The sequence below is a fragment of the Candoia aspera genome, chromosome 3, assembly GCF_035149785.1.
Source record: "Candoia aspera isolate rCanAsp1 chromosome 3, rCanAsp1.hap2, whole genome shotgun sequence".
NCBI classification, from domain to species: Eukaryota; Metazoa; Chordata; class Lepidosauria; order Squamata; family Boidae; genus Candoia; species Candoia aspera.
The window spans coordinates 139,128,644-139,152,555 of record NC_086155.1 but is presented as its reverse complement, the minus strand read 5'-3'; the positions used below and the strand labels follow the sequence as shown (position 1 = coordinate 139,152,555).

Below are 23,912 nucleotides of genomic sequence, written 5' to 3'. Positions count from 1 at the left end.
TACCTGTCTTTACCCATATCTTCAGGACATTTTCAAAAAGAATAATATGGTACATGTACACTCCAAAATAAAATGAGCTAGTTGCTACAAAAAAGAAAAAAAAGATAAATGCCATACAGTGATAGGATTAAAAATGTATTAGAAGCTTTAAAAAAAAGGGTAATTGCCTGGTGCCAAGTGCACAATGAGAGTTACATCAATGAAGGAGATATGTTTGAAAGAAACAGAAAATAAAATGTGGGACAATGTATATTTTTGTCATCCAAAAGTCTTCCAAAAAGAGAAGAAAAATAAAAAGTCAGCATGAACCATGCTTCTTACAGGAAGCACATTTGTTATTTGTGTCTCCCTACCTTATCATGATCAAGGGTCCATCCTTATGATGTCTTCATTAGTAGTGATATAAATGTTATTATAAAACATAAAGCGTGAGTGGGTTAGGCAGTCTTTAATGTCTTCCATATCTTATTGAAATTCAACTCCCATAATTCTCTACCTGGCACAGTCAAAGCAAAGCCAACATACGTAGATAGCACTAGACTGGATAAGGCTGGTCTAGCCTGTTAACTAGAATAGGATTAGGGCTAGGGTTAGACCAATGACTGGGATTGGGCAACAGTAAAGGATAAAGGATAGAAAATGGCAATTTCTGAGCCCAGCACATCTGTCAGTGAAAATGCTTAAAATATTTTCTGTGCTATGTAATACATCAAAACTGAAGCTGACTACATTTTGATAACCACTGACCTCCCCATTCCTTTATTAGGAAGACTGTGGAGCAAGATAAAAACCATGTTATAATGTTGAGGACAAACATCACAACATCCAATGCACTCTGCTATGTGCATATTTTGTTAAGACTGGTTCCTATTTCCTTGTTTGTTAATGAGTTGACTTATCCAGATATTCAAGTCAGGTTTCCAACCCTGGAGAGCTAGATCTGAATTTCTGCCAAGTAGGCTTAGAGGCAGAGATAACAGTCAACTATGACAATAGCTTTCCTTAGCCCATTTGCCAAAAACAACTGGCAGAAAGCACTTGGAGTAAAACTTATCAGTTGGTATGGGGAGAATTCTGAAGTTCTGGAAGAACACAGCCAACAGTTGCTTGTCACAGATAAACTGCAGGATGAGAGAAAAAGCCATGCTTCTGCTAGAGACTCTTACCTGACTTGCCATGTTTCTGTATTTTAAAAGTTATAACACGTCATAGAATCACTGCAATTCTCTTTCTACATAGTGGGTAATATGTAAGTGTATCTGGACTGCCAAAGACCTTCTCACAGACAGGATCTTCCCTCTGATTTAGCACCCTAGGAGTGAAGAGCTGCATGGTGGAACCTCAGCCAGACAAAACCCTGAGCGAGCAGGATGAGGCCCTACTGACCGGGCGCCCCTCTTAGTAAATAGTAACGATAATAAAACACTTTAAAGAACAAGGCAAATAAATGTCTCCCTATTTTTGTTGTCTAGGAGATTATTTCAGTCTGGGCTGTCCGTTTGATGTTTTTACCTGTTTTTTAAATGGTTTTTCTAGTTTTGTACGCTGCCCAGAATCCATTGGAGTTGGGTGGCTAATAAATTCAAATAAATAGATAAATAAATAAATAATATAGAGGGAAAAAAACACATTAACGCCTTCTACACATACATTGTTTTGGCTCTGTCTCCCCCATCCCTATCTTATTATCCTTGTCTACCACTTCTTGTGCTTTGAAGATGCTTCTTTCAGTCAGAGCAATCCAGTAGTAGAGAGACGATGTCATGAGTACTGATGGTGAGCAGGAGGGGGCCCCCTATCCAGGGGGGAAAACACATGCGTAGTACTGAGGAGTTAAGCGGCCAAAGAGACACAGATCAGACCTGCCTTGACTTTGGGGTTTATCTGTCTGGGTTTTTCCCACGCTTCTTCAGTTTGTTAGGATTTTCTGTCTAATGTAGCAGTAATAAAACACTAGAGACCTATTCCTTGTCTCAGTGTGGTTCCTGACTGTTAGGACAGACAATCCCTGGCATATAAAAGGGTTTTTCCAATGCCATGGCAAGCTTATACAAATAAAGGGAAAGATGAAAGAGTGGTAATTTTCCTGCTGCTCACCTGAGTTTTGTTTCCTTCACATTTTCCTTTCAACTTTTTGTCTTTACAATGGCAGAGGAATGAAAGGTTTTGGTCCCAGCTCAAGCTTCCCTAAGTGTGGTAGGCAGCCCTGGGATGGTTGGTGGTTTGAAGACACTCTCTCTGCCTTTTAGTTTGTCTCCTTTGCCTTCTTGTATTTCTTGTATTTTTTATAATGGTTTTTATGATTTTCTATTTGTAAGCCATCCAGAGTCACTTGTATAGTCAGGTGGGCAGTATAGAAATTTAATAAATAATAAATAATTATAATATTCCTCCAAAATATCTCTGAAAGTTATTTCTGAGTAAAAAAAAAAAGAACTAGTACAGTAGACCTTCAGTAGCACAGGAGATTTCTGCTTCTCTTAGCAACCACAGGACTTTTGACCTTACTGTGATATTTGCTTCCATCAAGAATGAGGATTATCTGGCCCCTGGTCCAGATACGGCCTGCAGGAATTTGGAATCCAACCTACAGCCTCCCTTCCTCAGCATGACAGCAAGGCTTAAACATCCGATGCATGAAAAAATTAGTAACGATCCTTTTACTTTCAGAAAACAGATTAAAATGTACAGGAGAAGCCTACAGGGTGGGCAGAATGTGTTTCCCAAAATACTGGTATTTAACTATAGGATTTGTTTTCCAAGTTTGGGAAAAAAAAGATATTTCTGAAGTAACATTCCTTTTGCAAACTATTTTGATTTGCCATTTTATGGCAAAAACGATGGGTTATAAATGGAAAAGAATAAATTTAGCACTGGCAGTTAGAAATGTTGGTGAAATGATGGGCCATCTGATTTTTTTAAAATAGCTTTTATTATTTTCCTGTCAGAGTCCTGCTATACAGCCCTACAAGTTTTGAAAGTTTTTATTTTAATACTGAAAAGGTTGTTGACTTCAGAATGAGTGTGATGTTATTAAATGTTAATCCCTGGGGCTTCAGGCACTATTATTGTCACTTATTTTTGTCTGCATAGCACCTTTAAATTACAGATTGAAAACATGTTGTCTCTGTCCACGAACACTTACACTGTAACTCTAAAAGAAACATCATGGATAGGAGAAAAAACAGCAGACAAGGATGGTGGACACAGCAAATCCATAATTAACTAAATAAATTATCCATAATTTGATAACATTTTCACTGAAAATTTTACTGAAAAAAGTAGTAACTGTTCAACCATGCATTGACGACAACACAAAAAACACAACAGCCAATAATCATATTTTGATATATGATCTTTAAGTGTCAAAAGATCTATAGACCGTTGGAGTCTTATTCATTTGTTCATTTTCCAAATTTTAATTTGCAGTGTGCCATACAGTGCAACCTTGGATGCCCAATTTAAAACTTAAGTTACAATCCAAACAAATGTTAAAGGCTATGTTGTGAGCATGCAGGCTGCAGGCGGTCATTCAGATGGCCAACCTGCTGACTTAGACATGCCTAATTGACATCTTCACTTTGTCATATACACAAAGGAATTACCCCAGCCTCTCCCTTGGTTAGAAAAAGGTTTGGTCCTTTTAGAACAGCAGTCAAAGTAACTACTGAGGCTGGAAGAGTGGGGTTTACCATTTCCCCAAATATTCTCTGATAAAATCCTGGAATCTCCAGGAATCTAGGGGTAAATCCAGGTAATTTGAAACAGAAGCAAATATCTGCTTCAGAAAACGTCTATTTTTGAAGTAACGGATAACAGGCTAGCCAGGAACCTGCACTAGGATTAATTTGGCAACCTGATGGAGGTGCTGTGAAGGAGGTTGGGCATGGGGAAGTAGGGGGAGAAGGAAGTAGGAATGCTATAAATCCAGATAACAAATCTTTTTGGATATTCCTTTTTGTTCCCTATGAAAACAGTAGAAACAATAATTACCCTCCTCAAAAAGTCCATTTTTCTGTGTGTTTTAAATTTATGAGTCTACATGCAGAGAACCTGCTGCTTTTCAAATATTTGCTGAGTAACAATTCTCATTAGCCTCAGTCAATATGGCCAATCATCAGGGATACTGGGAGTTTAGTTAAGCAGTATCTCCAAGCCTGCTGTGGGATACACAGTACGTTTCTCTAACACTTTCTTAGTTGCAGTTAATCAAAACGCAGTCTGGAAAGGTTTTATTTTAACCACAGGCTAACTGGGGTACCTTGCAAAATGGAGACTCCGTATTCCCAGAAGTTATTCATCATCTGTCCCATTTATTTCTCCCTGAGTTCAGCCTATTTCCCTTCCCCCATCTCCCAATGATGCTTCCTGTACTAGAATGCTTTCTAACAGGGGCATCAGCAAAAAGTCAAGAAGATGGCTAAGACTACAGGTTTTTACATGTAATGAACATGTAATGGATGTAACAAAGGGGCCTGGTTTTAACTGTGTGGTCAGTCACCATCTTGACTTGTTTTAATACCTCTCCCCTGCATACTCCCCTGCTTTCAAAAATATATTATGATTTATACAACTAATTTTCTGGCCTAGTACATGTGTGAACCCAGCTGACCCACTGAAATCCATTAAACTTAAGTCTTGTAGATTTCATTGGGTCAGCTCTAAACATGACTAATTTTTTTTGTAATTAGGCAGTTTCATTGGGGATTAAATGACAGTAACATTCTCTGACTTGTACCTAATCTCTCTTGGAAGGCTAGTACCACCCCATGTGAGACCCATGAGCACCAGCATACTCATGGTTATCTTCCTTATCACCCACCAGTGTCCATGTCCCACCTAGTTTTACTTAGCTTCCTGTAACTAAAAAGTGAAATGGGAAGGTAGCATGCACAGGCCAGCTTCAAATATATTTATTTCCAACAATACTCCTGCACCTGACATATACCTCAGAGGTATTCTTAGAAAATAAAAATGGTAGAAGACTAACTGTTCAGAAAAAAAAAAAGTCAGTCAAAATAAGGGAGAGCACCAAGAGATTGCTGAGAGCAACTTTCCAATTAGCCCTCTAATAAATGAGTATTTTTCATCTGACCATACCCATCCATCATGGTGACCATTTTGTGGGAATGCCCATAAGCATGCTTTTGAAATTCCAGACGTGACCATCAATTCCCAAAGGTGGAGACCCTTCCTTTAAAGTTATTGCTCTCTCATCTTTCTTCCCCCTTCAATTTTATTGACTACTATTTTATTATCCTTTTACATGAGCCCATAGTTCATGCTGTTTTTAGTCCAATAAGTTATTTTCAAAAAACTAAGGTATATTTTAGTTTTTATCTTTTCACTTCATTAAATTATTTTGTTAGTCCATTTAGTTGATTTATAATGAGCATTTTTGCCTGTTACAGACATTACACTCCAGTTACTTCAACGCTGTAAGGGAGTTGATCCCGAAACTCGCCTCTCACTGCTTATAACAGATTTGTGGCTCATTGTCCAGACTCCACTCCGATTAAACCAAAGTACTAAGATTTAAAATGGTTGCAATTTATGAATGGGCTAAATGTCACAAATATGCATTTCACACAATGGCTGAAGTGACACCGCATGCCCAAACTTCTTTATTTATGGACCAAAGTCTTCTGTTATTCAAAAAATAAATCTTATCAAATGTCAATGCAGTTTTAATTTAGTGTTTGGAAGAGAACATTTGTTCCAGTATAGCTCCCATTAATTTCAGTAAGAATGTGCAAGAAAATGTGACATTTCTCAGCAAGTGTTGCTGGTTTCAAACAGCATGGTAAGCCATCTAGAGAAACAATCACTTTCAAGGATTTGTGGTGCTCAGCTGCTTTCTGATGGAAAAAATGTTTTATTTACTCCCACAGCGGGTATACTAGGTGACCTCCTGGTGGATTTTACCATCTTTACCATTTATTTTTAAACTTAGGGGTTGTCCCAGAAAAATTAAAATACAAGCAGGATGTATTTGATAAATTGGCTGGATAAGCCTTAAATTCTACTAAACACTGTTAAAATGCATTGGCTTCCCTTCAGGACTTTGTAGAAGTACATCAAGTGCTTAGAAAATGCTAATATCAGTGATATTCCATCATTACTTATGTTTGAAGGAAAAGTGAATAGGTTGATATGAAAGGGTACATTTGTGCCTCATTTTATGCCAGAATTGTAAGATTTTGACTTAATCAGGAATAAGCCACATATTAGCGCACAAAGTTCAATTGCTTGAACCTGGCTGCTCTTACAAATAGGAACAAATGAACATGTGCATACATGGTGTCCAAATCCAGACCTCTATTTTGTTCTAGGCCTTATAAACCAGACTTGGAACAAATTTACTTGGACAATAAGCCTGGTGAACTTAGCAGCAAGTTCTTCTGTACAAACATGGGCTGCCCAAGAGTAACCTATGAATGATTCTTTTACCAGATTTGAGATTCTCAATTTTGAAATGAAATGTCCCACTCAATGGTTGGCACCAACTAAGGATGTGCAAGACATTCAATGTGTGAACTGTTAAACAGATGGAAAAGCTCTTTTTGAGCTGTTTTACATATTTTAATCCTGATACAGAACAAAACAAAGCTTGCTTCTGTACACAGGCCAAAATACATTGTTCCAGGAAGAGTGGGGAGCAAGGAGTAAGAGCAAAAGGCTGAGAGGTTTTCTTCGCAGCAGGGTGTGGGGGAGAGGATTTTTGTTTGTTTGTTTGTTTGAGCCAAACCCTGGAAACCAAAATGTTTCAGGTTTTGTTTCTGCTGAGCCACAGTCAATTCAAAATAGTTTAGTAGATTTCTTCCAGACTCAAGAGGAAATGTATTTTCTACTTTGTGCACCCCCTCATCTTAATAAATATGGCTTGTTATCACCAGAACAAGCCAGATTTCTGGCTCAGATAGCATGATAAAGCACTCTGCTTATTCCTCACTAAATCTGAATTCTTAGAATCCTGGCTGAATGTGTAATGCAAATTCAACATGGAAGGACCATCCCTTCTTAAATTCTGAAAGCAATCTAATGGCACTTTTGGTTGCTCTAAAGTCTCATAGCTCTGAGACTTCCCTTACTGCAAAGTCTCAAGCTATGAAACCAACGAGCAAAACCCTGAAACTGATTCCTTCCAAGAACTAATAGAAGGAAACTATGAATCTGATTTCTAAAACAGCACTTAAGAGTGGTTGAACAGCTGGGCACCTGGTGGTCTATTACTGAGAGTAGCGTTGTGAAAGCTGTAGGTGTAGGGCAAGACATATTTTGTCCACAATACTTTACTTACCCGAAAGTAATGCTTACTGGAAAGCAAATAGGCCAAGCCTTGTGACATAACTCATCAGACTGTTTCAATATATCTTATGTCCATGGCAAACACACAGAGGATCTCTTAGTGCTTCCTCACCTATTATCCACTGTTTGTTAGGAACAAAATTCCAGGAAATGTTCTGGATCTTCCTGAAAACTTCTGTGGTACATCTGGTTCTTGAAGACCAAGGACCAGCATAGTATATTGCTTAAGACCTCAGTACAAATTCCCATTCAACTGCAGAGTTCACTGGGTGATTTTGGGTCAATCATTCCCAGCCTTACCTATCTTACAGGACTGTTATTGCAGGGAGATAATATGGGGAGATTTCTTTATATATCATGTCTATCCATGCATAGCTTAGTATGATATGGGAACCTCATACTTGCTACATCACAAGAAAATAGTATTATAGCTTAGAGCAATGTGTGAATTAAATTTGTCCCTGTAATTGCTCTGAGAGGAACTTCCAGTCATAGAAAGCAATCAAGAATATATTGCAAAGAGGAAGCTACTTTTGAGGTGGCTGAGGTAGTATTCCTGAAGGATCAAAATTTATGGCTAAGAAAGAGCAGAAAAGAAGCCAGGAAGGCAGGAGGGGTGGGGGAGGATATATCTCCATCAGCCCACATAGCTGGTGAAAGAAGAGCTGCTCTTTTATACCCCTGCACCCAACGATGAGCTAAAGTACCATGCTTAGAGCATGGAATGAGGTGTCTTCATTGACATGTCCTGGAAAGGACAGATGTGTCATTTAATTATGAAATTGTGCTTTCTAACTTATAACTGCTTCTTAACTGTCCATGATCTATTCTGTAGGTGGTAAAATTAGATCATTTCATTCAACATTTCATTTTTAGTAGTTTCCACTCCCATCCCTACATGAGAGATCTGAAATGCAAATTATTGAAGTAATTGAGATAGAAGCGTATAGATGGAAGAATATCCCTTTCACACACACATTCTAAGATTACAATATTCTTCCCAACTAATGACATTTAGGTTGTCATGAAAATTATATATTATCTCTCTGGAGAGACTAGCATTTCAATTAAAGGACAGTTGTCAGAACATATTCAGTATATTTGAAAGGCTCATAACAGCATCCCATGAATGTGTGTTCTTTCAAAAGCCCAAGTATGGGGACAAATGAAAAGCATAGTGTAAATTTCAACTGGCAGATCCTATCACAGTTATCTCCTCCCTCCCTCCCTCCCTCCCTTCCTTCAAAGCATTTATACTCAACTCTCCAGCTTCCATTTTTTCAGAGTGGTTTACAGAATAATAAAAAAGATAGTCCCAACCACCAGATTTACAGCCTAAAAAGATGCAACAGGTAAGGAAAATGGGACAGTGCTTTTTAAAAAGCCTGAAAATTCAGAAAGTGTTTCTCAACATGTATGGTTTGTATAATAGCAACAGTGATGGATGTGTATTGCTCATGTTGACAAAATGTGGTCTAGGTACTTCAAAATGAAGTTTAATACAGGCTAAATGAGACTGTCATATGTGCTTTTCAGCTCTGGGAAGTGGGACCAAGCAACACAAAATCCTCTTTTGGCAACTATTAATCTGGCATGAACTGATTCCATAGTCAATACTTCCCACATTCATATTCTTTTGGACAGGATCAGCTATGCAAGATCTTTGTGACATTTTTTAAGTCTCTTGCACCATCCAGCTAAAATCTGAAGAACAATCTAATAACAAAATTCATTTGGGTTTTACTTAAAAAAAGTTTTTAAGTATGATTAAAAGGTTAGACTGCTGTTTTTTTACTGGTGACCGATACCGATCCAGACTCAGAGGTATCACCTTTTTTAGTCATATGCTTCAGACATATGCCCTAGCATTCAAAAGTTTCCAGGCCGAGTTCTTGTTCAAGTAAGACATGCTTGGTGGCTTTTAATCCCCTTATTAATGTGCACATAAGACATCCCTCTCCCAAGAGAACTAATTATGAAAAGTCTCTCTTGAAATCTGCAGATGGCTTTACTCCCAAGTGTCATACATTTGATCAACACCTCACCTGGGGAAATAATCTTCTACAACTGGAAAAGGTGTTGAAAAGAGCAAACACAATGGTTAAGGGACTAGAAGGAGCTCCCTAGGGGGGAAGACCACAACAATTGGGGCTTTTGAACTTAAATCAAAGCTAAAAGAAGATACAAGTATTTAAACTCAAAAATGATATGAACAATGTAGACAGAGAGAAATTTGTCTTTCTCACGTAATGTTCACATTTTTAAAATCCCACTGAAATTAAATATAAGGAGATTTAGGATAATTTTTTTTACACAATGCATAGTTAACCTATGGAATTTGCTGCCATCAGATGTAGGGGTGGACATCAATTGAGATAATTGTAGAAGTGAATGGATAAATTCAAGCAGTTAGTCAGTTGTTGTTTTGGTGGCTTATATTTTGTTTGCTACTGCAAAAATAGACGCAGCTGCATGAGCCAACTCTCAGCATCTTGCCCTGTTTCCATCAATAATCCATAGCTTCTCCAAGAAAAGTTCAATAATCTCTTTCATCTCATCCCTCAGCTTTGCCAAGCATAATTATTTTTCTATCTGAACATTTGTTCATATCACATGTTGAAAGTATGTGTGGTTTTCCCTGCTGCTATTACTTCAAGGGAACAGTAAATCTCTACTTGGTTCAGGACTGTTCAATCCATCTGTGGTCTCTTGTACTCTAAGTAACCATCACAGTTTATAAATCAAAGTTTTCTATTTTCTTTCCCTCTTTCTCAATATCCAGCATTCACAAACATAGTGGAAAGATAGATGCTTTATCTATTCTAATCTTTACTGTTACTGAAGTGTTCTTACTACCTTGATGTGATGGGAGGGTTCAGCAGTTTTAATAATCCCACAGGTAGGAGTGTGAACTGCTGGCAAGGAGGCCAATCTTGCTGGTAAAGCTAAAAGGAGAACCTTCTAAGAGTAATCTACAGGAGGAGTAGGACTTTGAAAACATGAGGGAAGCCCACCTTTAAGTTCCAAAATCAAACTTAGAAGAAAGCGATGGCAAATTACTTCTGTACTGCTGTCTAGAAAACTGTGTGGACATGGTGCAATGCTCAGTTGATGTGCTGCACTAGTCCAACACAGACTTTTAAAGTAAAAGCTCTCAGACGAGGTCTGGCAAAACCTCTTCCTTGCAACTCTACAGCACTACTATGGAAACATAAAATTTAGCTAGATGGACCAATGGTGGTATTAATTAAATGTGAATGTACACCATCTCTTCAATCATAAGCAGCATATCTTAAATGCCATAAATGAATAAATTAAATGCTGGGCAGCAGGGAAAAAGGGCTACTCCCCTTAACTTCCTAATTATACCTGGTTTACCGCTCTTTAGGCTTTAGAGTTATAAATTTTAAGTAAGGGCCTGTGTTCAAAGCAATGAATCATTGTGACAATAATTAATTCAGAGCAATTAATGAAACTTCAGAATTGTATAATCCTATGTAAATTTACTCAAAAGTGAATCTGATTATCTTGAATGGGGCTTAAGCCTAGGTCAGCATGCAGTCTTACACTGAGGATCCATGGATTTGTTGATTTATAGCATTCATATCTCAAGAACTCCAAGCACACAAGATAATCATTCCCTTCCCATTTTATCCTCCAAACCCTTTTGAGGTAAGTTTGGTTGAAGAGTGGAACCAACTGCCCAAGTTCACCCAAATAAATTTCATGTATGAGTGGGATTTTGAACGCTAGAAAAATGGATTCCTCTATTCGGTCGGGATACTAATACATACATTCATTCCTGTAAGGTCTTTTCCAGCACAGAGTTCAACATTTTCTGATGGCCATTTACTGTGATTTGCAAAAAAATCCCACCTTGTGGGTTTGTTATCTCCATTGTTATCTCTCTACATTAGCGCCATACAAATATATTATATTATTAATATGATTTCCCATGGCAGGTAGCCCAACTCCTTAATAGCAAGGTGCAGATAGTGGAATTAGACTGGTACCGCTTCGCTCGCAGTGGGAAAAGGTGCCTACCGACTTCTTGGCAATGAATTAAAGCTGTTCAAAGCCTTGGCTCGCATCAGAAAGAAGCCGGGGTGTGTGTGTGACCCCCAGGTGGAGGCTGCGACTCTTCACAGCGTACTCGGAGAGGCTTGCTCATAGCCAACCTATGCGTAATTTCCTATCCGATCTGAACTCCGGAGCCCTTAGTTCTTGAAACAAAACAATGGGCCGCTTCCTCCTTCAGAGCCCTCTTCGGCCCGGGCCGATCCGCGGGAAGAGAGCAAGATAAGACGCGCCTCGCCGTCGCCGGCCCTTTCCTTCCAGCCCCTCCCCAGATCGCCCTTTGACTCTCCGCCGAGGCGGGGTAAGGGCGGAGGCTGGTGCTGGAGGGAGGACGGGGCGGGCGGAAGAAGGGGCGACGTTTCCCGGGCCGGTCTTTCTCCTTCTGCCTTTACAGCACCGTCATGGCTGCAGCTCTCCGTCCCGGCGCCTCCTCTCCCGCCGCCCGCCTAGCTCTGCTGTTCGGCTGCCTCGTCTTGCGCGGGGCTTCCGCGCGGGCTGAGGAGACGGAGGCGGCCCGCGACGACACGGACCCCCACGCGCGGCACCTCTACAACGCCGAGATGCTGCACCATGGCGCCCAGAGCGCACCGCACTTCGTCATGTTCTTCGCCCCGTGGTGAGCGGCGGCGGCGGCCTGGACAGGGAGAAAGGTCCTCTCTCCGGCTCTAGCTGACGTGGCAGCCGGAGAGAGAGCCGGTGATGGCGGGTTGGGAAAGGTGCCGCCGGGAAAGTCAAGGGCGGGAGTGGGCTCCCTTTTCCATCCGCGCCCCGCCTCCATTAGCTTTCCCCCAAATCCCGTGCCCGCCTATTCCCCCGCTTCCAGCAGCTCCAGACTGTGCCAGGAAGCGGCTGGGGTTTGCTGAGACTTGGAGAAATCACGTCCTCGCAAGCAAATCCCTTAATCTCTTCTTGGTAGAAGCTGGTGAGCTAAAGTTACTGCTGTCTCCCCAAAACGCATAAAGTGGACTTCTTCCTGAGTCGCTGGCTTGTATGGATGAGAGCAAAAGCGAGAAACTTGCAAAAAGTGCCCCTGTTGTGTACATAAACATTTAAAAGGTGGGGTGGGGCACTGTGATGTTTCTAATCCCAGAAGCATACTGCTGCAGTCCATCTTTTATGATCCTGCCTTATTTGCAAGCTTCCCCTTGGAAGAGAAATGTTGATGGAATTGCTGTACAGTGGGATTGGGCCTGGAGAAATGATACAACAAAGGAAACCCACCCTAGAATCAGTTTCTGAAGTTAAGCTAGAGTAATGACTGCAGTAGCTCATCCATTCTCTGCACTCATGCAGTATTAGCTCCTGCAGAATTGAACCAAGTGTGCCAACATCATACATAAACTCCTAATGCAAATGGACATAGAAAGCTCAGCAACTTTAATAGGTGAAGCAGAGACACACCAGATCACAAAGGCTACTTCAAAATAGCAACATCAGTTCCAAAGGCGAATAGATATTGAAATGACAAAGTAAGTTAAGTGTCTAGCACTGTTGATTGATATTCATGGAGCAAAAAAGCCCCAGGGCAAGATGATGTTTTGTTGTTTTGTTTTGTTTTTTGTTTTGGGTGCCGTCAAGTCAGTTTTTGACTCCTAGTCCCTGCAAGGTTTTTGCCATTGGCTCCTTCCTAGGGCTGAGAGAAAGTGATTGGGCCAAGGACACTCAGCTGATTTCATGCCTAAGGCGGGACTATAACTCACAGTCTTCCATACCAAAGTTAAAATGGAGGCATTCACAGGTCTGAAAACATACACGTTGAGTCCCATCCTAGACTGTAGTAAGGTGGGGACTTACTTCAACTCCAGTAACTTGGGCTTCACTATGAAAAAAGCTGAGTTACAGTGCTGTCAGGCATCCTTGGCGGAACAACAAAAGGTGTCCTACTGATGATTTAAGTGTGGGACAGACTCTGGGAGCAGTTAGTCCTTAGCTTAGACCTAAACCATGTAAGGTTTCATACACCAGCGTGAACATGTTTAACTGAACTCAGGAGGTTTAATACTGGTATGGTGCCGAATGGCATGATGAAAGCTTTGACTCAGTACGTGGCTGTTGTGAAATAGGCAGATTCATATTGATGAATATTATTTGGAAAGTGATCCAAGGAAAACTGGCAGAACTTTATATAGTCCTGCTCACACTCAGAAAATTATGCAGAGCTGCAAAAATACAAGAAACATTAGACAAAAATGATCAGTGACAGCTCCTGTATAAGAAAAGGTTACAATATTTGGTGTAATTTCTGCAGAAATAAAGTGAACACACAAGAAGTTACTAATTGTGTGGAGCATGCGGTGCGGTGTTCTTCCTTCATGATATTAGAACCTGGTGCCATATATACTAAAACTCAGTAGTGAGAGATTCAGAACTGACTTAAAAGTATGGTTTTTTGCACAATATACAGAAACTGGAATTTCCTGCCATAAGATATAGTGATTGCAACAAACCTTTTAAAGGGGAATAGACCAAAATCTACTAGTCATGATTATTGCATGTTATCTTGAGTATTAAATACCTGTCAGTACAGTTTGTGGGAAGCATGAGGATGCAATTGCATACATATATACACATTTATTACAGCCCTAAAGCCAGATACAATCAAAATATATAATATTAACAATCTTACATTTATATATATTAAAAACAAAAAAAACCAGTATGATACAATCTAAAATTAATAAAAATACTAAAATAAAATAAAATACTATGTTAAGAAATTCTAAACCTAAGCAATGGTGCGGCATATTGTATAGATGGTAGCATAAAACTGGGCAACCTGGGAGGATATTTTTGAGTCCTTGTCTGAAAGGAGTAGCATTAAATAGAAATCACACTCCCTGCCTGGAAATTTTTTCAATATCAGATATATAAGGATCTGTCTAACAGCCTCGTGTGGCGCAGAGTGGTAGGCAGCACTATTGCAACCGAAACTCTCCCCACGACCTGGGTTCGATCCCAGCGGAAGCTGGATTCTCTCTTGGGTAGCCGGCTCAGGTTGACTCAGCCTTCCATCCTTCCGAGGTCGGTAAAATGAGTACCCAGCTCGCTGGGGAAGGTAACGACTGGGGAAGGCAATGGCAAACCACCCTGCTATAGTCTGCCAAGAAAACATCGCGAAAGTGGCGTCCCCCCAAAGGGTCAGACGTGACTCGGTGCTTGCACAGGGGACCTTTCACCTTTTTTTTTTAAGGATCTGTCTAGAGTCCTTGTATAGGGAACAGTATAATAACATATGGCTTAGGGTTTCTACTGAGCCATCACCACATGGACATAACTGAAGGTGCATAGGAGTACCCTTAAAACGTCCAAAAAGGACTGCTGAGGTCAGTGCGTCCAACCTGGCTAAGGTGAAAGCTTTACAAAATTTCAAAATTGTAATGGATGATAAATAAGAAGCTGGAACAAATCCTTTTAGAAGAAAATAACAAATATTGGGGTGTAGCACCTTACTTAAATTTGTTTGGAGATCTATATTTTAGATTCATCGTTAAGGGCGGTTCTAGCATTATGAAATCCTAATGAGCGCCGACTTTCCATAGAGAAGCCCAGCAATTTAATTTTATCTAAGGTTTTTTTTAGCCACGATGACTTTAAATGATTTCTAAATACTAATGGAGCTAAACCTATAGGAAACAATTAACTTTAGCCAGAAGGTAAGAAGAAGGAACCATGCTCTGGCATCCAATGAAACTATACCTATTTCTACCCATAGGGTAGCACTTTTGATACTTTTTGGTACCATCAATATGGCTCTAATGAACTTAATTTTGAATGGTTTCAATAATATTAAGCTTTGCAAGGGAGCAGATTTGAGAGCCATAGAGAAGCTGAGGGACTACCTTAGCTTGAAAGACCTTGCAAGCTGCAGGAATATAATGGGCTCCTTTTGAATGATAGAATCTTGCAATAGCTGATGAGGTATGCTGTGCAACACTTGCCCGGTACAGAAAATGAGCGTTCCAGGATAAGGAAGCATGGAACTGCACTCCAAGATATTTATAGGTGCACACCTGTTCAATTGGAGTCCCATTTATTTGCCATTTGTGAATCTTATGGTGTCAGGCAAAAACTAAGACTTTAGTTTTCTGATAATTGAAAGTTTTTGATCTGTGCAGAATAAAGCTAGGGCCCTAAGTGCTTTTCTCATTCCCACTTGTGAGGTGGACATAATGACTACATCATCGGCATACAGTGGTGCTGGAATTGCACGATCAGCCAAAATAGGTGGATGATGGGCTGAAACAGCAAGCACTTGAATTATTGGATTCTGAACTGAAAAGTAATGGAGCTAATATGCAGCCTCTGTAAGTTGGGACTGCTTTAGATAAATGTCCCCAGGGGGTGCATCTAATTTTCAGGGAGGTATTTGAATAAAGAGACTGAATAAGAGCTAGCAGCCTTTTGTCAGTCGTGGAATGTCTCAGACTATCCCACAAACTTTCCCTTGGTATTAGATCAAAAGCTTGATCTAAAATCAACAAAGGTTGCAAAAAGGGAACCATGGGGGTGGGGGATATTTTTCTGCCAAATGGTAAAGAACCAAACAATGATCTAATGTTGAACGTTCCTCTCTAAATCCTCTCTAAATATTTTCATTTTGTACCCAATCCACTAACTTTGAATATAAAAATCTGGCATAAAGTTTATTTATTGTGTTTAATAAACTGATAGGTCTATAATTTGTAGGGTCGCGTCTATTTCCTTTATTTTGGTATATCAGTACAACGGTGGCCTGATTCCAGTCAGATGGAAATTGTCCTGTGTTATTAATGTGTATAAATAAGGTGGCCAAAACTGGGCCCCTCGGTCTTTATTTTCCCTTATTTATTCTGGGGGGATAAAAATCACCTCCAGATGCTTTACCTGGTTTTAGTTGGACAATAAGATCTTTAACCTCAGCTGTGGATGCTGGTGGCCAATCTGGGAGGTCATTGCAAGAGGGAATCACATCTGAGATTACAGCAGATTCCCTTTTAAAGATGTTATTAAAATGATCCATTTATCTGCAGATATTTGTATAATAGGGCCAAAATGTCTATCTGTAAGAGACTGATTTATTAAACACCAGAACCAAGTGGAATTCTTGAGCTTTGCTGCTAAAATTACATTACTCCAATTCTCTCTTATAGCCTGCCATTTCTTTAATTTTTTTTAATCGTAAGTAATTTTGAGGCATTTGCAGAATTTTCCTGGTGAAAGGAAGTTATTGCGTTTAAGAGAGCCTTTTTAGCTTTAATGCAGTGATTATCATACCAAGATTTAAATTTTTTATGTGCATAAACACAATTAGCTGTTGTAAATCCTATTGGGGGGCTTGAAGATTAACAGTAATTGATTGATACAGTGATATTACTTGTTCATATGAATCAGATGAGCAAATCTGGATATGCATTTGAAGCAGGGCCTCTGAGGTCAAAATTCCAGACATAATTTTAGCCAAATCTTGAGATCATTTATTTTTGTACTTGCCCCTTCATTGTAATGTAATGGGGCAGTGGGCTACTTCTAATGATTTGAGATTTGTTTTAGAATCAGAAAGACAAATTAGTGGAAAGTGGCACTATCAGGGTGAGTTCCAATATAAAAGTAAGCTATATGACATACAAAGTTCCAGGAAATCATAATATAATCAACCACACTGGCCCTGTTTGGGCGGCAGAACGTAAACTCCCCTTTTATGTCACCCTTGACAGTGCCATTAAGTATAACTAGATCTAAACTGTCCAGAATTGAGGCAGACGAAAATCCTGCAATATTACATTTTTGGTCTTTAGATTGGGTGATAAATAGCCCACATCCGTGTTAGGGGGCATTGGCCACTTAAAATGAGTTTGCAGAGAGGCATCAGATTGGCCAATACATGCATTAAAATCACCAGCTATTATTATGGTAGAGTCTGGGTATTGACATGATAGCAAATTTACGTAGGCATTATTTATTTCCCTATGCCCACAAATGGGGGGAAATATACATTAATAAATAGTACAGTGTAAAATTTAAATCTGAGTATGAGGGCTAGAGCCACCTTTGAGCAAGACTCCAGCATAAATACTGGGACATTGAGTTTAACAGAAACCATAGAACTCAAGCCACCTGATGGTCTACTTTTCTTGTACTGGGAATTGCATTCCAAGTAAAGGGAATATATCCAGGTAGTAATAGATCCTCCATAGCCCCTGTTTCTTGAAACAAAAGAATATCGAAAGAAGAAATATATTCCATAAATGAAACATCTGATGTCTTTGCTTTCCAGCCTGCAACATTCCAGGAGAGGATAGAGATGCCCCCTTCTGTGGGATAGAGTCATTTAGAGTCTGAGGGTACTATCGTGCATTAGCTCTAGATACAGCGTCTTTCTTCTGGAATGGGGCCAGAGCTGGAGTTTTATCTAGTGTTGCCTGTTGTAACACCACCTGAGTTTAGGGGGTAGCTTCCAGTTGGATGGTTTTAGAACTTCCAATAGCAGTATCCAGATCTAAACTTTGGGGAAGACGACTAGTAGGTTCCAAAGGGTGTAATAAAAGGCCATCATGTGGAAAAGGTCTAAGATCCAAAGAGCATTGTTCAGCATTTGTCTATGATATGGGAAATTTTATTTGTTTATTTATTTATTTATCTAATTTATCCCCGTCCATCTCCTCCCGTTGGAGGACTCTGGGCGGTTTACAACTATCGATTAATATCATCACGATAAATACAAAGAGTAAAATACAGTAAAAAATAATATAAATAGAAGTAAAAATAAAGAATCCAAGTGGTGAAGAATCTAAAACAGTCCAAGTGTGGGAGGAGTGGTCTATAGCAACCATCCCCATATACTTCCTCCTCAATAGTTAGCAAGGTCTGGCACTCTCCAGCAGGCTCCTCATTCATCCCATAAAGGCTGCAACAATTGTTAGTTGGGTGGCAATTTCCATCCATTTCATTGTCCACCGAATAATGGCAATTTGTGTCAGTAATTGGAGATACAAGATCAATAAGTAGTTCTGCTGTAGCAATAGTGACCAGTAAGGTTTTCTTAAGATTTTCCAGCTTATGTATTATATTGTCTTGTTCCTTCCTGGGCAGAGAACCAAAAGCACTGATAAGACCGGCTTCAGCTGGATCTGACACATCTTCGTTTTGTAAGAATGGCTGACTCCCACTGCCCTGCTTTTTCAAGGTCATATGTGGAAAGGAGAGCTTGCTAACCTCTGTTACAATTTTGGAGTGGGCATGAAGTCTAGATGAAGCAAAGCCAGATAAAAAATTAACTTTTACATTGCGAAAAACTCTGATGGGGAAAATTTGAAATGATACGTATGGTCTCATCTTAAATAGCATTACATTTGCATCCTGTTTGTAGGTACCTGGTTGGCCAATTTGGGAACAGAATACTAGGATGCTTAAGCCTTTGGTTTATCCAGCAGGCTCTTATATCATTAGGCTTCAACAGTGTGAATGACATACAGGTAGTCCTCGCTTAACAACAGTAATTGTAAGCCACTCAGAGTCACTTAGATAGTGAGATGGGTGGCGTATAAATTAAATAAATAAATTGGGACCAGCAGCTCTGTCGCTAAGTGACACAGCCATAAAGCACAACACGTGACCGCGCCAACTTACAACAGCCGTTGCGGCAGTCCCAGTTGCTGTCATTAGGCAAATCCCATGCAGTTGCAGCGCCTCGTCACATGATCACCATTTGTAACTTCCTGCTGGCTTCCCCATTGACTTTGGTTGGTGATTTATATATTTATTTGTATTTCAGATTTCGTCACTGCCCATCTTGCATGAAGCAAGTGATCAAGTGATCATGTGGTCTCAGGACGCTACAACTGTCACAATTGCGAGCTGGTTGTCAGTACCCAAATTGCAATCATGTTACCGTGGAAATGCTGCAATGGCTGCAACTACGAGGAACGGTCATAAGTCCTCCTTGTTCAGTGCCATCGTAATTTTGAACAATCACTGAATGAGCAGTTGTTCAACAAGTACTACCTATATAGGGATTAAGATGCTTTCCCATATCTTCAAAGAGGTGATAGTGCCCATTGTCACAGAAGAATCTTCAATGGACATATTCCTTGAAAGCAGAAACATTAATCTGTCCTCCTCTGCCCCCAAAATCTTGAACCTGTTTTCAAAAGTAATGTGTAGGTTGAAGTACATGTGACCATATGTCTCTCTCTCCCACCTCTTACCTCCCCACATTAAATTTGAGTTGGTGTTTGATAGAACTTCATTTCTAGATCAATATGTGGAATTACTTGTTTAGGAATATAACCAAAATGCAATATTAGTTACTTGAGAAGCCACAAGGAGAGGATCTCCATGCAAAAGTCATTTGCATGCTATTCTCTCTAAAGACAGCTGTAACTTTTCCAGTAAGTGCAGACAACTAATTATGTGTTTGTCTCTTTTCCTAAATTTGTCTTAGAGCAAGAAAGACAGTACAGTATATACAAAGTATTTTGCTGACTTTGAGTTGCAATCCTAATTTAAATGTTGATCAAGGAGGCTTAGATTTTCTAGGAACCAATTCTAGTAGCCAACATTGATTTTGTGACCTGTTTGAGAATTGTTTGTAAGTTGCAATTCTTTTGTTAGTTTTAATGGATTTTATATGATATCCTCTATGTTTCCACCTCAAAGTTAATTTAAAGATGGAAAAATAGATGGAAAATCTTACTAAATAAAGCATCCAGCCAGTCCTGTGATCCCCATCAGTTTGTTCTTGGCTTCTTTTTCTGACTTTTTCCAAAGGGAACAAGACAGACTCTATGGCTCAGACAACACATTAAATGAACCATGGACAGAACCAACCATATTTTTCAGCTGTGCCTGTTTGTAGGAGGAGTCAAAAGATGTGACTCAGAGCACACTGCTCATTTGTTTGTTTTTATTTCCAAGGACTGCTGGGGAAATAGGAGGTGACATGGCAATGCAATTTGTTGAGGCACATGGTAAATATTTGCAAATTGGGCTTTGGGGACAGTACTTGCTCTAATGGGGTAACCATAATATGAAGTCTGCTCTATCCAAAATTGCTTTGAGGTGAACAAAAGAAACTTGGGAAAGGAAAGAGTCAATAGTATATAAATACTACTCAGCTTGGATGGCACAGTGTTTATTGGTTTGGAAGTGAGTCAGGCCACTCTAAAATAAGAAAAAAACCAAGTATATTGAAATATATCAGCTTGTCAACTAAAAGGGGGAAAATAGAGTCTAACAAAGACATTTTCTTGACAACTTCCCAGGACCTACAAAATATTGAAGGGGTCAGTTGCAAAAATGAAAATGGAATAGGTTGAATTGATTGGCTTGAACTCCTAACAGTTTGTAGGAGTTCAGACTTTATAGGATCTCCTTTATAGAAGCCTGGATAGGAGATTGAGGTCTGGGACACAGATGCTTGTGAGATTTGGGGTTAGGGTAACCCTCATGATCCTTCCCCCATAATACGGGGAAGATTTCAGAAGTGAGAAACAGAGAAGGACATAGGGCTTTCAGGATGGAGAAGAAAGAAGTGGAACTCTTTGCCTGTGGTCTGCAAACTTCTGTTCTATCTGCTCTGGTCCTTGCAAAGTTGCTGTAAGTTAATACAGGTTTTATGAATTGTATAGCTAGCATTTTATTTTGAAAGTATAAACTCCATCCATAGGAATTCCTAAAAATAGGATCTTCGTATTTCCTAAGTTTCTAAACCAAAATCAGCACAGCATTGTGTCTGTGATTTTGTTAGGTTTTCATAGCTCAGATAGGAAAGTGGATAGAAATGGCTATAGAAACATTTATTTGTAATGCCATTGATACAGACACAAGTATAATTCAAAGAGCTGGCCTGAAGCATTTTGGCATATGAGACATAACATTTCAGTGACAGGCTTACCCATAACTGTCTAATTGCTACTCGAGTGTCCTAGATTTTCTTCTTGACACAGCTAAGTCATTCTAATGACCAGGGAAGCTCTGAGATCTACACTTTGCAAGAGTTCCAGGATTCTACCATTTATAAGGCTATTGCATTTTCATGGAATAAAATAGAGCGGTAGAGGGATAGTATGTATAAATTTGGTTTGACAATATTTCTGCTCAGTTCCCAGCACTGATGGCCTCGTTTATAAAGTAGTCTAAAACATCAGCAGTGCCTTTTAGGAACTGAGAATGGTGAATGAAATAATTCAAGGCTTAGGGGGATAAAATGTGCAGATCAAAATAATTTTTAGATTCTATCAAAGAAATAACCTATTCAAGACTTGGTCAAATTTCCACATCAATAAAATAGGAAACTTGAGTTAAACCACAATGAGTGTGTATGTGTGCACTTTATTTAACACTGTTGTAATTGCATGATGCATATTCCTGCAAAGGAGAAATGTCTGCCATATAGGCTGGATTCCATTCTGTGCAAACAGAAGTCAGCAAAGCTTTCTTTTGCTTTTGTGCCCCCTGCAACCCCTCTGCGTGACTTCAAAATCTGCTGTGGAAATTGGGAGGACCCTCTAGAGCAGATTTTCGAATTCATGGCAGGTTACAGTGGAAGAGGAAATCATTGTCTCCCCTGCTGTTCTACCAGCAGAAATTGCTTCCACTGAATGAAGCATAGCATATTATTCCATTAGACCTTTCTCTGCTAAGTGTCATTTTTCCCATGTGAAATCACAGTCTTTTTGTACCATTCCTGAAGTTTTGCTTTGACTCCATTCCATAACTTGGTTGCTATTAAAACTGCTTTTTTAAACAAATGTAATGTATTAGTGATAGGATTTAATCTTCCCCACATCTGTTCGAAGATAAAGCTTGCAAGGTCAGTGAATTCTGACCTCTCCCGTGGACAATTTTCTTTTTCATGATTGTGAGGAAGGCACAAGAAGAGCAGTTTTTTGTGTCTTGATGTAATCTATAGAGAAGACTTGGCTAATGATGTGGAGATAGAATTTTTGGAGAAAATAAGTAAGTCATGCTGAAATTCTTGTTTTCAACTAAACCTGGGTATACTCAAGCATGCATCTTAGACTTTATGAAAGTAGGTGTTAATAAACTTCAATTAATGATAAATAGAATTCCATAGTAAGAAATCTCTGATGGAAAAGAAGCTAAACATTGGTCAGTGTTTCTAAAAGAGAAAGAAAGAAAAAGAAAGGAGGGAGGGAGGGAAGGAGGGATACTATAAGCACAAGTGTAATTACAGATAGTTCCAGTGAGGAGAAAAAATGAAAAGTGAAAGCTCACAACGATCTGAGGTCAATAGGGAAGTTAAAGTCTCTTTCCAATTGAGTTGGACTACCAATGTTTTATGTGGACACATCCATGCAAAATATTGCTTAGAAAAATGTGAAGAAAATAATCAAATTAAATTTAGCAGAGACAAATGGAGAATTCTCTTAGGAAACAAAAAGCAAATGCTCAGATACAAGACAGATACCTATCTTGGCAATATTACTTGTGGGAAAGGGTTTTCAACAGTAATTGATTACAAACTGAATATGAGTCAACAGTATGATGTGGCTGAAATAATACATGCAATTTCAGGTTCCAACACAAATATTGTTGCCAAATCATGGAAAATAATTACACCATTTTGCATTTGTCAGATTCCACCTTGAATATTGTGTCCAGTTCTGGGCACATTTTAAGAAGGATTCAGAGAAACTACAACAGGTTCAGAGAAGGGCAGCAAGAGTGATCAGAGGGTTAAAAATTAAGTCCTGTGAAGGAACTGGGAATGCTTATCCTAGGGATGAGACAAATCCGTGATATGATAGAACTCTTCAAGTACCGGAAAAGGAGGGAGGATGTGTGTGTGTGCATTCATGTGTTTGTATACCATTCTTCAAAACAAGAGTTCTGTTATACCGAAGAAAGTCAACACTTGATTTCTGTTGTTCCAAAGGGCAGGAAATAGAATTATGGATTTAAGTTTCTAGGAAAGTCAATTCCTATTGAGTTTTAGGGAACATTTTCTAACACTAAGGGCAGTTGGACAGTGGAATCAATTTCCCAGAGGCAGGTTCCTCATACAAGCTAGATAGCTATCAGTTACAGATGCGTTAGTCTGCATTTATTTTCAAATAGTGCCATGTTCACCAATCAAAATACCCAGAATCTATTTCCTTTGTAGGATTTTCTTTATCTTCATTATTACTATCATCCTTCAGTTCTGTTCCAGAATAATTAATCTCATGAAATCGTCTTTCTCATTTGATCTCCATGGTTGTCCCCCCCACCTCGCCTTATAAAGTTTACTTCTTCATATTAGTTTACTAAGAAAGGCATAGATTGAACTAGAATAAAAAGGGAAAGCCTATTTCATGTATCTTAATAAAAGCGGAGAAAGTTCAAGATAACATACTACTAATTATATTTAGCTATTAAATTGAAATGTGAGGTTCTAGGAACTTCAAAGAATGGGGATGGACCTGTGGTGTTTCATAAGAGCCACTGCTGAGCTTTTCTTAAAGTTCTGTCAGATTTGCAGAATTCCAGAACTGTTCCTGGTTTTTCATTGGTTTAACAGGAATGCCATATTGAACCAGAATAGCTAT

At 39.3% G+C, this 23,912-nt stretch overlaps 1 protein-coding gene and 1 long non-coding RNA gene across 2 annotated transcripts in view; one reads left to right on the top strand and one right to left on the bottom strand.

Annotated features, from left to right (window-relative positions):
• Positions 1 to 3,337: 3,337 nt before the first annotated feature.
• LOC134494003 (uncharacterized) lies at positions 3,338 to 11,687 on the bottom strand. The gene is made up of 2 exons (XR_010067629.1): positions 11,353 to 11,687; positions 3,338 to 3,965 (listed from the first exon to the last, which is right to left on the bottom strand). It is a non-coding gene; the product is annotated as an uncharacterized LOC134494003 (long non-coding RNA).
• Positions 11,688 to 11,786: 99 nt separating this feature from the next.
• Positions 11,787 to 23,912, top strand: part of TXNDC5 (thioredoxin domain containing 5) — a 31,405-nt gene continuing 19,279 nt past the window's right edge. The window contains exon 1 of the mRNA XM_063298873.1: positions 11,787 to 12,001. Within this exon, the coding sequence (XP_063154943.1) occupies positions 11,787 to 12,001 (215 nt within the window). The remainder of the gene's footprint in view (positions 12,002 to 23,912) is intronic.